Source organism: Odontesthes bonariensis, chromosome 10, assembly GCF_027942865.1.
Source record: "Odontesthes bonariensis isolate fOdoBon6 chromosome 10, fOdoBon6.hap1, whole genome shotgun sequence".
Lineage (NCBI taxonomy): Eukaryota > Metazoa > Chordata > Actinopteri > Atheriniformes > Atherinopsidae > Odontesthes > Odontesthes bonariensis.
The window spans coordinates 1,460,441-1,475,542 of record NC_134515.1 but is presented as its reverse complement, the minus strand read 5'-3'; the positions used below and the strand labels follow the sequence as shown (position 1 = coordinate 1,475,542).

Here is a 15,102-nt window from a genome sequence, read left to right as displayed (position 1 = left end):
CCCTGTACCTCTCTCTATGTCTGCACTCTGTCTCTGTCACCCTGTGACCTCTGACCTCTGAGTCTGATAGTGGTTTCCTTCTATGTAGCTTATTGTTAGCTTTAACGTTAGCTTATTGTTAGATTTGACGTTAGCTTATTGTTAGCTTTGACGTTAACTTATTGTTAGCTTTGACGTTAACTTATTGTTAGCTTTGACGTTAACTTATTGTTAGCTTTGACGTTAACTTACTGTTAGCTTTGACTTTAACTTATTGTTAGCTTTGACGTTAACTTATTGTTATCTTTGACGTTAACTTATTGTTATCTTTGACGTTAACTTATTGTTAGCTTTGACGTTAACTTATTGTTAGCTTTGACGTTAACTTATTGTTATCTTTGAAGTTAGCTTATTGTTAGCGTTGACGTTAGCTTATTGTTAGCTTTTACGTGAGAATATTGTTATCTTTGACGTTAACTTATTGTTTGCTTTGACGTTAACTTATTGTTATCTTTCACGTTAACTTATTGTTATCTTTGATGTTAACTTATTGTTAGCTTTGACTTTAACTTATTGTTAGCTTATTGTTAGCGTTGACGTTAGCTTATTGTTAGCTTTGACTTTAACTTATTGTTAGCTTATTGTTAGCGTTGACGTTAGCTTATTGTTAGCTTTTACGTGAGAATATTGTTATCTTTGACGTTAACTTATTGTTTGCTTTGACGTTAACTTATTGTTATCTTTGACGTTAACTTATTGTTAGCTGTAATGTTATATCCTCAGTTGTAAGTCGCTTTGGATAAAAGCGTCTGCTGAATGCAGAAACAGAAACTTAACTGTCGAGTCTTTGAATGACAGAGATGTGCTGAGCTTAAAGATATCAGATATCAAACTCAGACTTAGTCCAGTCATACGGAGCCAATCCAAAGAAAGTAGCCCAACTAAGGAAATCAACAGCTTGCAACGCGGCTTCCCTTCGATTCAATCCCCCATTGAATCGGGGGTTTTGTCGGCCAGCTGTTCATTACTGTAACCATGACAACAAAGACGCTCTTTTCCTCACTGATAACCCGAAGACGGGTTCTGTAGCGGAACTAAAGGAAACCCTGTGAGGAGGAAACGTTGGTTTCATGTGCTGCCATGAGGACAGTTTTAGGGTCTGAGCTCGTTTCACGTGGAAACTTTCCCCCACAGGCAGCGGTTTGGTTGGCATTTAAACGCACGAGTCCACAGAGCTGGCGTCCGCTGAGCTTCGGTCCACTTCCTGTGGAGCTAATGGTCCTCCTGTCAGCCACAGGCCAATTAATTACTGCGGTGACGCTCGTTAATAAAGGTTTCACCCACCGAGAGACGCACAGTGTGAGCTTCTGTGTGTCGGCAGCCGCAGGAAGTTTGGATCCGTCACCAACCGTCCATTTCTGTAGCATTTCTGTAGCATTTCTGTAGCATTTCTGTAGCATTTCTGCAGCATTTCTGTAGCATTTCTGTAGCATTTCTGTAGCATTTCTGCAGCATTTCTGTAGCATTTCTGCAGCATTTCTGTAGCATTTCTGTAGCATTTCTGTAGCATTTCTGTAACATTTCTGCAGCATTTCTGTAGCATTTCCTGCAGCTGTTACCATGGAAACATCTGCAGATATTCACTTTAAAGCTGCTCAGAACTGAACTAACTCTGGTTCTGCCTCAGATTCTGGGTTTATGTTCATGTTGGAACATGTTTCAGTGAATCAGCTGCAGCTGCTTCCTGTTTTTATATAAAACATAAAGAAATTAAGCTGATCAGGACGGTTGATAAATATAATTTTGTCCAAACTTTCAGATGAAATTGTTTTCTCGCAGTAATAATCAGAGATATGGTTTTTGGCGGTTGAGTTTCATTGTTGTGCACCAACTGTCCGTCTCTGCAGAGCTGTCCTCATATCATCCCCACCGCCGACATCCTGGTGCCCGCCGGGATGGTTCGACCAATCACGCTGCTAGCTCGTAACCTGCCCCAGCCCCAGTCGGGTCAGAAGAACTACGAGTGTGTGTTTAACATCCAGGGCAAAGTGCAGCGCATCCCCGCCGTGCGCTTCAACTCCTCCTGCATCCAGTGCCAGAACACCTCGGTAAGCTACACTACACTACCCAGCATGCACTGCTTCTCAGAGCACACAGGAGGGGGAAGAAGATTTTTATCCTCTTCAGGTCTGCATCTCAACATTTGTACTCCCAAAGTGGAAACATTTACCCAGATGATGAATTTCAAAGTGTCCCGTACGAACAGTAACGTAAATATTTAGCATCATGTGTGTTACTCAGTGGAAATCTGTTCATTCATGTGGGAATATTTGTGATTTTTAATCTTTTTTAATCAAAACTTTCCTTTCAGTATTATTTTCAGTTTCAGAATTAGATTTTGTAGGTTGAAAATCTAATTGGCTTACAGGCTAATAAACCACTTCAGAAGGATGTTTAGCTAACATTAGCTAACATTAGCATTAAGGTCTCGCCCATACTAACTTGAACATTTGCAAATCAACCTTTGTCTTTTTCTACTTTATGTCTTCAGTCAGGAAAGATAATATTTTTAAAAGCTAAAGAACTGAAGGTTATTCGGAAACAACAGTTTTCTGTCTGGCTAGCTTAGCTTAGCATAAATAACTGTTTACAACATAAGTTGGAAATGTTGCATTATCTCCGATTTATGTGTTCTCGTCTGGAACAAATATTTCCTAAATAGTTTAGTGAAAACCTAAATGGACGGCAGCACATCCTGACTGTGAGGTGAACTTAACCTAATTCAATTCAATTCGATTGAGTTTATTTATAAAGCACCAAATCACAACAAATGTCATCTCAAGGCACTTCGATGATAGTCAAATTCAAGCCAATTGCAATCCAATTAATTGTAATCAAATACAATTAATTAAATTCAATGTTAGTCCACTTCATTCAGAGCCAATTAAAACAGTTTCCAGCTCAGGAAACCAACAGGTTGCCCTGAAACTTCTCTCTGATCCAATCTCCCGTCCTGAGCCAAACTTATTTGACCCCTGCTGGTCCTGTTTTTGCCACAGTAATGCTTCATGCTAATATTCCAATAATTAAATGGAATAAACTTAATAAGTTAGGTTCAGAGGTCAAAAGTCAGGCTTCAGGTGGACAACCTGCCTGACTGGGATTCAGTCATTAACTAAATGCACACACACACACTCATACTGGTCTTCCCTCGCTGTGGGGACCCAGTGTTTCATGATTTATTACCAGGACCGCGACTTTAACCCGATTCTCTTTGAGCCTAAAACAAGACCTGCACCTTTAAACAGACACAAATATCCTCATTTTACCAAAATATGTCCACACCTCTAAGAAAAATGGAAAATAAATATTCCAGGTTTCCAAAAACAAGCTTTATAATTCAGAACGAAGCTTTCAGTTGTCACTGTTTGTTATAAACGTCCCCGCCACAGATCTCTGTAAACTGAACCTTCATTCACTAAAACAACAAACCTCCACTCACACATGTTTGCAGTTAAGTTATTGGTAGGAACCTCATTGACATCATTTGAATTCCTCGACCCAAACCTGAACCGAAGGACCTCACAAACACACATAAACGAGTGCACAGACAGATTATCGTCCTCTGCTGAGACGACACCAAACACACCAAATGTTGTCCGTCTGCTCATTTCCTGTCCGTCATCTGTCTTCCTGTCGGTGCGGCTGCCCCAAAGACACCGAACACATGCACGGACACGTGCACGTGCACATGCACGGACACATGCACGGACAGCAGAACGCACACACATGCAGATGGTCAGCGTGTGTCTGTGTTTAATTAAGTTACTATTCCCAGTGGAAACTGGGCATTTAGCACAGAAACACACAAAAGAACACAGAATTCCTGCTGAAATCAACCGGTTCTGGATGAGTTTCTGGTCTTTTAACAACTAAAACGGTTATTCTGAACAAGGTAAATCGGTTTAGAGGAACTTGCAGCTAAAGGCTTTCAGGAGAGTTTGTTTTTAAAATAAAGATTCAGGGTTTCTGTGACACATAAACTAATGTTACAGTGATGAATGTGCGGTTAATTGGTACCTTTTATTTATAAAAATCAGTGGTCCTCACACAGCTTTGGGGTACACCGAAGATTCACTAAGAGACAAATCTGAATGCCTTCATTTTTATGTGATTACATATAAGAATAAAAGGCATAAAAATAATAAGAATTGGGGCGAGTAACTCGTCAATTATTTAACGTGGATAAATATTTTGTTGCGCATTAACGCAGGTTTTATTATTTATTTTATTCTGTAAAAGTCTGCTGCTCACAGGCTTTTATTCTGTAAAAGTCTGTTGCTCACAGGCTTTTATTTTGTAAAAGTCTGTTGCTCACAGGCTTTTATTCTGTAAAAGTCTGCTGCTGTCTGCTGTGGAACAGGAAAAGAAAGTAATTGGCGGATCCACCAAACATGGAGAAGGGTACGGAACTTTTACTCGGCCATTTTCATTTTAAAGTTCTTCCAGACGGCGGAGTCGACAGAACCAAAGTCATCTGTAAACACTGCCAAGTTGAATTGTCTTCTCAGCGTAGTAGTTCCAGTCTAAAATATCACTTAAAGGCAAAACACACAACTGATAGCAGCAAGTCATTCAAGGAAACAGACAGTGGAGCGAGGCTTCTACATAAAAACTACAGAAAGATGCTGATGTTAAAAGTGTGTTTGCACAACAAATGTTATGGCACTTTCATTCATATGGCAGCACATTTAAATAAAGCTAAATGCTAAAAGCTATACGCTACTTTTGGATTCATTTTTGGATTCTGCGTACAAATGCGATTAATCGTGATTAATCAGGGAAATCATGTGATTAATTAGATTAAACAGTTTAATCGTTGCTCAGCCCTAATAAGAATAAAATATTCTGCTTTGTGACTCAGTGCTGCCACCAACAGGCCACATTCTGATTTACAGTGTTGCTGTAAATTTGAACTTTTTAAACAAAGTTTAGTTGCTTTGGTCAAAGTGAGATATTTTATCTGTCGATGTTAGCTTACGATAAGAACTGTCAGCTCCACTCTGACCAACATAAGACAAAATATTAATCAGTGACCTGACCAATAAAGCTGGTTTCAACTCAACTTAACTTTATTTATAAAGCCCTTTAAAACAGCCATGGCTGAAACAAAGTGCTGTACATGAGTAACAACACGAAATATAAGGCATAAAACATAAGAACAATGTAAAAACAATAATAAACAATAACAATTTGAACAACTGAATGAGCCATCCTGTTTATGGGCCTCATTCAATGGCTCAACACACATTTTATAACCTAACCAAATCTTTGAAAAGGACTCTACTCATGGCAAAAACATGAACATTTATGATCTGTTTTACCTTTTATTCCCCCTAAGACTCGGATAAATGTTAGCATATCTGACACCGTCGTCTGGCAGCTCCTCGGCTCGCTGACTAACACTGTAAACAATGTAAACATGGCGGTCATTAGTCTGCCGGGTCGGGGCTTGATGTACGATCATGTGATGAAGCTCACATGTGGAAGCTCATGTGATGGATTAAAGCTTGATGCGAGCTGACGGTGGGATGGTGAATGGGCCCACGTTAGCTCCCCTCCTCCTGGTTTAAAAGTGTAGATCTACTCATCTATCACTCCATCCTCACCTCCAGCTATTCCACAAGGAATTCTTCTTCTTCTCCCCTCCCGAATCTCCTCTTTGATCGTTTTATTCCACTTTTTAGTCGCGTTCCTTCCTTCTCCCGCACGATGAAGACAGAATGTGCTGAAAGAAGTTTTAATTCAATGAGCAGGAAACAAAATTAAAGATACATACCGCCGGCATAAATTCCACATCCCAGTCAAATTAGATGGTTTAACCGTTTCGATGGGCTAATTTTGACCTCGTGTTTACCCTCAGGGGCCCCCGCACCGCTGCTCCTAATACACACAATTAGTTTCCCGTGATTTCCTACGTCTGAAGCCGTAAGATCTCATTAACTCACCTGGATAATGTTGGTTATTTTTAGCACCCAGTGGTCATCAGAGGAACTGCAGCTAAACACACCAAACCGCTGAGCAGCTACTAGTGCTGCAGCATAATTTAGGTACTTCAGGTTCTTCCATCAAATTAAGCTGCTTCCAGTAAAAGGATCCGAGTCCGAGCATTACGTTTATTATCTCTGATTTCAAGCTTCTTTTATCAGTTGTTCCTAACGAGGACAGTGTGAACTACACCCGACATCTTATCCAAAGCACTTTGCCTTGTTTGAGCAACCGCTTGAAGAGCTTCCAGTTGAAAATACTTTTCAGGAAGGAGCTGGTTCCTGGTTGAGCTCACAGACTGAACATTGTGCTCGATCCTCTAAAAGGAGTCCTACTGAAAACGTCACGATTTAACATAAAAATACTCCTGAAACTGGATTCCCTGTCAAAACCGCGAGAGAGTAAACAAATAGTTTAACTGACAAAAAGATATAACACCAACATCCGGGGGTAGGAGCTCTACCATCCAGAGGGAGGAGCTCTACCATCAGGGAGGAGGAGCTCTACCATCCAGAGGGAGGAGCTCTACCATCAGGGGGAGGAGCTCTACCATCAGGGGGAGGAGCTCTACCATCCAGAGGGAGGAGCTCTACCATCAGGGGGAGGAGCTCTACCATCCAGAGGGAGGAGCTCTACCATCCAGAGGGAGGAGCTCCACCATCAGGGAGGAGGAGCTCCTCCACTTAGAAAGGAGTCAGCTTGAGGGGGTTCCTCTGGTTAGGATGCCTCCTGGGAGGAGGCCCCGGGTCAGAACCAGAACTCTCTGGAGGGATTATACATCCCATCCGGCCTGGGAACACCTCAGGATCCCCCAGGAGGAGCTGGAGATGGGGGCTGGGTTTCCCACCTGGACCTGTTGGCTCTGCAACCCGAGCTCAGATCAGAGGAAGATGATGGATGGAAGGTGTAACAGGCACCTGGTGTTTTACTGGATGGTAACAGTCATAACGGTTCATGTGAAACTGACCACTGAGCAGAACATATTTGTTTACATCAAACGAAGCATCGAAGCAAATAATATGCATCAAGGATTTTTTTTCAAATCGAGTTTTTCGACTTAGTTGAGGAATTGTTTCAGCCGTACATACATAACCTATTCTAACCCCTAAACCAAGCTTTAACCCTCAGAAATCCGTTTGGACTCCTGAGGTCCCCATAAGCTGTGCTCTGAGACCGGGGCCCATAATGCCTAAAAACTAGTTCACACACACACACACACACACACACATTCCCCTTGTTGTTGCCAGGCACCTCTGACCCCATAGCTACCAGGCAGGGGTTGCCATGGGAACAACAGATCCACACACACAGTCCGACGGCGTCCACCAACTCAGTGAAATTAAGACGCAGCAGGAGAGACGCAGGACGAGAAAAACAAGAAAGAAACCCGAGAGAAATATTTCCCGGCGAATTACTCCACAAAACAAGCCAAGTGACACAAAACGTAGATCACGCAGTTACATCAGAGCGCTCAGCGGGTCTCAGACAGCCAATAGAAGCTTCAGAAAGACGCGGCTGGTCGCGCTGAGGACGAGTTTACACCTGCAGAAAGAAACGTTTTCAGGAGAAAAGACTGAAAAACATCCACAAAAACCTTCTCCTCTCAGTCTGAGAAGGAACCAGCAACAGCCGTCTGAATCAGTCTGAAAGGGAGACGCATGAGTTCATACAACAGCTGCGCTCGGTCCTGGACCTGCTGGTTTTTTACTCGTTTAGCTCTTTCAGCGCCACAGAATAAAACTCTGAAAGTCCCACACCAGAAAACAGACGAGGTTTATCTGAATTATCCCTGAATTACGGTTCAAAATGTTCAAAATGTTCCAGGAAACTGAGGAATGAAAGAAAACGCCGTATCAGGGACGCCGTTAGCTCACGCATCTAACAAGAAGTGTTTAGCCGTTAGCTCATGCAGCTAACAGGAACTGTCTAGCCGTTAGCTCATGCAGCTAACAGGAAGTGTGTAGCCGTTAGCTCATGCAGCTAACAGGAAGTTTTTAGCCATTAGCTCATACAGCTAATGGGAAGTCTTTAGCCTGTTAGCTCATGCAGCTAACAGGAAGTGTTTAGCCCGTTAGCTCATGCTGCTAACAGGAAGTGTTTAGCCCGTTAGCTCATGCAGCTAACAGGAAGTGTTTAGCCGTTAGCTCATGCAGCAAACATGAAGTGTTTAGCCGTTAGCTCATGCAGCTAACAGGAAGTGTTTAGCCGTTAGCTCATGCAGCTAACAGGAAGTGTTTAGCCGTTAGCTCATGCAGCTAACAGGAAGTTTTTAGCCGTTAGCTCATGCAGCTAACAGGAAGTGTTTAGCCATTAGCTCATGCAGCTAACAGGAAGTGTTTATATGGAAGATGTCAAAATATGTAACCAGAAAAGAAGTTTAGGTTCAAATCTTTGAGGGGGAGCGTTTCCCTCAGAGAGTGACGGGTCGGAGTGGGCGGGGCTTTAAATGGGTCGACCAGGTGGTGGTGACGGGGTTAAGGTGGAGGTAGATGGGGCACAGGGGGGTCTGAATGGAAACCAGTGATGAGGACTGGGTTCCTCTGAGTGTCCCGGGGGGATCAGACACCAACACAAGTTAATGAAAACAGAAATGTGTTCTTACCTGCAGTCTGCACATCACAACTGTTCTTCTTCCTGGAACCGGTGGAGACTTTTCTGAGAAAAAAAGCAAAGATAATCTCAGATAACATTTATAAATAGACACATTTTACTCTGCAGGCTTAAAATAAGACAACAAAACACAGTGACTCAGTGCTTAAAGCATGATTATTAATCCTCTTTTCAGCTTTTGGTGCCTAAAGTTTTTTCTGTGTTGTTGGCTTTGAATTAAATCCAGTTAAACTTTATCTATTCCCAGATGGGCAATTAACAGCTATTACACAGCAGATCTGACACTTAAAACACGTTTATCAGCCGAACACAGAATAAAACCACAGAAACCTTCCTGTCGGCTCAGAGTTTGTGTTTTCGCATCAGAGCTGCGTTCGCCAGCATCATATCTGTGTGTTCGGCAGCGTTTGTTTAATCAGTGTGTGTTCGTCTGAGTTATGATGTTATGATGCTGCTCGTTGGGCTCAGCTGCTGCTTTTAATGGAAAATCAGCACATTAGACACACAGCTCGCTCTGAGCGGTCCTGGTATTCCACCTATTTCATCTGGGTGGTCATCACACACACACACGCAGATCTGTGTATTTGTGAGGACTTTCTGTGCATTCACAGTCTTAGTACCGGCGTGTGGACGGGACACGGCGTCCTCACTGCTGTCCTCATGGTGTCATGTTGGTCCTCACAAAGGTGGACACTCCTTTCAAGTTAAATGAGGCAGAAAAGATCGTTTTAGCTTCAGCGCTGTAGCAAATACAGTAAAGTGTGTTTCTGTGTGTGTGTGTGTTTCTGCAGGTGTGTGTGTGTGTGTGTGTGTTTCTGCAGGTGTGTGTGTGTGTGTTTCTGCAGGTGTGTGCACGTATTATTGTGTGTATTAATGTGTAAATCTGTGCACGTGCAGCAGATATTTACATGAAGTATTTGAGCTGAAGTGAATCAGCCGTTAATTAAGTGTTTGTAAGAGTGTGTGCACGTGCACGTGCACGGCAGTGTTGTAGGTAATGAAATGAGCAGCAGTCATTAGGACGCATTGATTTTCAGTCTTTCAGAGAACTGAGTGTGTTTCTGTCTGCCTGTGTGAGCGTTTCTTCTCGTGCACGTAGCTGTGTGTGTGTGCACGTGCACGTGGCCGTGTGTGTGCGTGTTGTTGGATAATCTGGTGCCGTTCAAGCCGAGCTGACATGTTCAGGACTGGGTTTCTCCGTCTTTTCTTTGGCTCTGAAGCTGAAACTTTTCATTAACTTCCTGCTGTTTACCAGCAGGTAGATCAGCTTTCCATCAGTCAATTAGCTTTTTCTGCTGGTTACCATGGAGACACGCAGCCGCCATGACAACGCCGCTTTGCCCAACTTGTGCATGTGCCCATTGTTCCATCTCTGGTCCTTTACAGCGAAATCCATCCTGAGTTTTCCCCCTCAGCCTGAAACATGTCTGCAGAGCCGAGCAGAAACCATGGGACTCATTTGGAATGTAATTAATTGATTTGGATTGGCTTGAATTGGATTGTAATTGACTTGAAAAGGATTTTTAATTGGCTTTAATTAGATTTATTTAGATTATAATTGGATTTAATTGGCTAGAAGTGGATTGTAATGGGATTGATTTGGATTGGCTTGAATTAGGATTGAATTGGCTTTAATTGGCTTTAATTGGCTTTAATTGGCTTGAATTGGATTGTAATTGACTTGAATTGGATTGAATTGGATTTGTATTTGACTTTAATCGGGTTGAATTGGATTTGTAATTGGCTTGAATTGGATTTGTAATTGGCTTGAATTGGATTGTAATTGACGAATTGGATTTTGAATTGGATTGAATTGGCTTGAATTGGATTCCAGTGCTTTGGACTATCTTTTAAATGCTTTAAAGGCACAATGTGCGATTTAGAGTAAAATCAACCTCCGTTCAACCCCAGGCAGTAGAAGAAATCGCTGGTCTGGCGCCGGCCCACCCCACTCCTCCTCAGAGCAGGTGCTGGTGGCTTCAGAGAGGCTAACGAGATGGCAGATGCTAGCGGAAAATCCGAAAGAAGTTTGTCTAAAAGAATATCAGACAAAAAAAGGGGGCAAGCCCGCGTAAATATAGGGAATGCTTTCATCAGATGGAGGCAACTAATGGAGACCATGGAAATGCGCTTTGATGAGCGATTTCTTCTCCTGCCTGGGGTTGAACGGAGGTTGATTTTACTCTATATCGCCACCTCCTGGCCAGAAAAACTGCCGGTCCGGCGCTATCAGTTTAGCCTGCTAATTCTGCAGTAAAACTCAGCTATGCTGCGTATAAACTTTGGTTAGGACATGCCAGTAGGATTATTTCTGCACACTCTTATGGTATGTATAGGTGTTTTTTGTATGCAATACACTTCAAAATGACACTTGTTGTGATTTGTCGCTTTATAAATTTAACTGAATCGATTACAGTGGCGCCGGCAGCATATTATTATATGATAGTATTTTATTTATTTATTTACTTTTCTTCAATAACTAATTTATTAAATCAAAGTTTAAGAAAACAAATGAAAATAAATAATAAAAACTTTTCTTCTTTTTAACCTCGAGCTTTATTTAATGTTTTTATTCTGTAAATAAAGACAAACGGCCGAAGTCTTTGACCTCCGTCGTGTTAACTGATCTTTTTTTTTTATTAATTTATACAGAAAATAAAGATGATGGAGACATAATGTAGAAACCAGGTTAACATCATAAAAGCTGTTGAAATTGGAAGAAAATGCTACTAAATCCCCACTTTCAGATTAATTCTAATTTTCTCTCCTTTTAAATTCTCCTAAAATGTCTTTATTCTAAACTCAGATCCTTCTTACCTCAGCAGGAGGCGGAGCCATAATTATGGTTAGACTTATTATTATTTTCCATTGATTTTAATGCCAGGCAGTGAACAAACTGAGCTTCCTGTTTTCAGATGATTTAACTGATTTAACTTAACCCTAACGGTAGGGACTCTTTGCTGTTAATTAGCTGGAGAATTTGCTAATAATAATAAATCATTAAACCCAACAGTAAATGTATGATTTATTTCTTTATGTTTGGACATTTTAGGGTAGCTCCGCCCCCTGAGCAGAAATCATGGGGACTCATTTGGAATTTAATTAATTGGCTTTAATTTGATTGTAATTGGATTATAATTGGATTATAATTTATTTGGATTGGCTAGAAGTGGATTGTTTGGACATTTTAGGGTAGCTCCGCCCCCCAGAATAGGCTTAACGACGCCCACCGTTCAGACACCGTAAACACAAACCGTGTTAATAAAGTTACTTGTCTTCATATTTCCTTATTTCTGGGCCCTCATCACGTCAGATGGAAGCGTTTTCCTGTTATCTGACGTTAATGACCCAGAATGACCTTGACCTTGGCGGCCCAATGACGTGGCTTTGTGTGTTTCTGCAGTATTGGTACGACGGCGACGAGGCCGGAGATCTCCCCGTGGACTTCTCCATCGTCTGGGACGGAGATTTCTTCATCGACAAACCGGCCTACATGAAAGGTAAACCTGACCACCCGCATCATCAAGGTCACCGCGGCGACTCGCCAGAGTGCGTTCACTAAGATTTACGGCTGCCACGAACGCTTCGCTGAGCACGGTGTTGGTTTTACTGATGAACTTATTTTCAGCCGGCGTCCCGTTTAACGCCAACAATAACCTGGCTTTAAGTCACAGGTTCAGCTGTTAAACACACGAGAAATTAAGCATTAGATTAATATAAGGACTGTCGGTTCACATTTAAATCTTAATATTCTATAAAATCTCTTCTAAAGTTTTGCAAACACCATGATGCCTGCATGAGACGGCTGTTTTCCCTTTATTGTAGGGCTGGGTGAGTTAACTCGTTTTTATCACGTTAACGCATTAATTATTTAACGCCGATAAATATTTTTATCGCGCATTAACGCATGTTTTATTTTGAAATTTTTTTATTTTTTAAATTAAAACAAAAAAGATTTCGAGAGCTTTTGTGCCTTTAATGGATAGGAAAGACTTTTACAAAATAAAATACTGAGCAACAGACTTTTACAATAATAAAATAAATAATAAAACTTGCGTTAATGCGCGACAAAATATTTATCGGCGTTAAATAATTAACGAGTTAACGCGATAATAACGAGTTAACTCACCCAGCCCTACTGAATAATAATAAAAAAATTATAAAAGTTTTGAATAAAGGTGTAAATGTCCTTAAAATGACTTTAACAGTTGAAAGAAAGCAGAAGAAACGTAAGAAACGGACACGTTTGCAGATTATTAAAGATGTTTCTGACAGTCTGACGTGTTTGCCTGTTTCGCAGCGTTGCTGTATAAGTGCGAGGCCCAGCGCTCCAGCTGTGGTCAGTGCCTCAAAGCGCCGTCCGCCTTCGAATGTGGGTGGTGTGCTGAGAGCAGGAAGTGCCTCCTGCGGCAGCACTGCCCGTCGCCCGAGCAGAACTGGATGCACCACGGCCGGCACAACCTGCGCTGCAGCCACCCGCGCATCACCAAGGTTCGGCACACCGTCCTCCGTCTATTTGTTCCTTTATTAAAGGTTTTATTGGATCAATGTTTCTGTGGCCATATTTTAATACACATTTCTTTAGATATTTATTCATTTATCTGCTTAAATGTTCTAAAATTGCTTTCTGTAAAATGTTTGAGCGAATTCATGGTGGAGAAAAAAGCTCAAACAGATCAGATGTATCTGATTACCCGCCGGTCAGTGATGGATCTCCTGCACCTATCGCTTGCAGATCGATCCGCTGACAGGACCCCGGGAGGGGGGAACGAGGGTGACGATCGAGGGGGAGAACCTGGGTCTGCAGGTGAAGGAGATCACCCACGTCCAGGTGGCGGGGGTCCGCTGTAACCCCGTCCCCTCGCAGTACATCAGCGCTGAGCGGTCAGTGGGTGTTTCGTCTGTACGAACACATGGGAGAAGATGGCGGCGGCGTGTTCTGACTTTGTCTCCCGTGTCTGCAGGATCGTCTGCGACATGGCCGAAGCGCTCCTGCCCCACTCCCCAGGTGGTCCCGTGGAGCTCTGCATCGGCGTCTGCAGCGCCGAGTTTCGGACCCTCTCCACCCAGACGTACTCCTTCGTGGTGAGTGTTTCACTGCTCGGCCTGTGTTTTAATGTTCTTCATCACGGTGACAACTCTTCATCATCGTTCAAAGTTCCCCTTCTTCTAGTCTCCACAGAAGGTTGTAGTTTAAAGAGCTGCTTTATTTGCTCATACTTCTGAGAAGGAGGCTTCGAAGCATGAAGGTAACTGTCTGTGGTAACCCCCAACTAAGGTAACCCCCAATTAACTCATTGGCTGCCAGCCATTTTCAGTTCAGAGCCACCCATACTGCCAAGTGTTTTTCAGTATTTTGACTGATTTTCCAAGACCCACAGAAAAGTGTGTCTTATGACTATGTACACACCGAAATTACCAAAAGAAAGAGTAGACTCTCTTCTTTGATCAGGAAAAAAAAGTTTGTTTCTACCATTTTCAGTCTTTTAGTAATAGACAGTAGAACATAGGTTGGTTTCACCAAAAACAGTTGTTTGACCCAAAAAATTGAGAAAACGAGCTCTTTTTTTTTTGCGCATAGTGGCACTGCTGCCACCTAGCGGGTAATTTTGCCAGTATATTCTCTGTTTAGTGTTTACAAGCCTAAGATTTAGTGACGAACTCCGCTAGATTGTCCCCCAGCCCGCTCCGTTAAAAACACAATTGACGTCTATAGACGTCTTTGGCAGTGAACGGTTTTTTTTAAATTGACGTCTATAGACGTCTAAGGCACCAAAAGAGTTAAAGGTGGGATCTTTTTCTGGAACATTTTTTTACATATTGCTTGAAATACTCTTCACACCCCCATTGCAACCAATTAATTAAAAGTTTTGACACAAATATGAAAAGTTTTAGTGGCCTCTAGAACGTACAATCTAGGAAAAACACTATCCAATCATACTGAACGGACCATTAACAATGATTGGATTCTGATGCGTCTATCAAACTGCAATCTGCTCCTCCCTCCCCCTCCTTCCCCCTGTGCACGTACCCTGCTCCGTGAACGAATTACGCGTCCAGAAGCTTGGCAGGAAGCTAAACTAGAGCCAGCTTGGCTAGCACCTAGCATTATTAAACGTATAGTTGGCATATACTAAATACTAAATACGGCAACGATCGATGCTTGCTGTCAGAACAGCGCTCGTGCACCTTCGTGCACCTTCGTGCACCTTCGTGCTCGTGCGCGTTCATGTACTCTAGAGGCGTGCCTTCAGGGGGAAAGTGAAGAAAAGGGTTGGGACTTTTTACCTGTGTATTTTCAAAATGCAGCTTCGCTGGACTCAAAATCTCAGGATCTCCTACCCTACCTTTAAGGTAACCCCCAACTAAGGTTACCCCCAATTAAGGTAACACCCATGGTAACTTCCAAGGTAACCCCCAACTACGGTAACCCCCAACTAAGGTAACACCCAACTAAGGTAACAC

The 15,102-nt window shown here is 42.4% G+C and overlaps 1 protein-coding gene across 1 annotated transcript in view; it reads left to right on the top strand.

Annotated features, from left to right (window-relative positions):
- The window catches only part of plxna3 (plexin A3), a 176,097-nt gene that overhangs the window by 126,497 nt on the left and 34,498 nt on the right, over nucleotides 1–15,102 (top strand). The window contains exons 13-17 of the mRNA XM_075475900.1: nucleotides 1,887–2,087; nucleotides 12,041–12,137; nucleotides 12,938–13,128; nucleotides 13,373–13,521; nucleotides 13,602–13,722. Coding sequence (XP_075332015.1) covers nucleotides 1,887–2,087; nucleotides 12,041–12,137; nucleotides 12,938–13,128; nucleotides 13,373–13,521; nucleotides 13,602–13,722 — 759 coding nt within the window. The remainder of the gene's footprint in view (nucleotides 1–1,886; nucleotides 2,088–12,040; nucleotides 12,138–12,937; nucleotides 13,129–13,372; nucleotides 13,522–13,601; nucleotides 13,723–15,102) is intronic.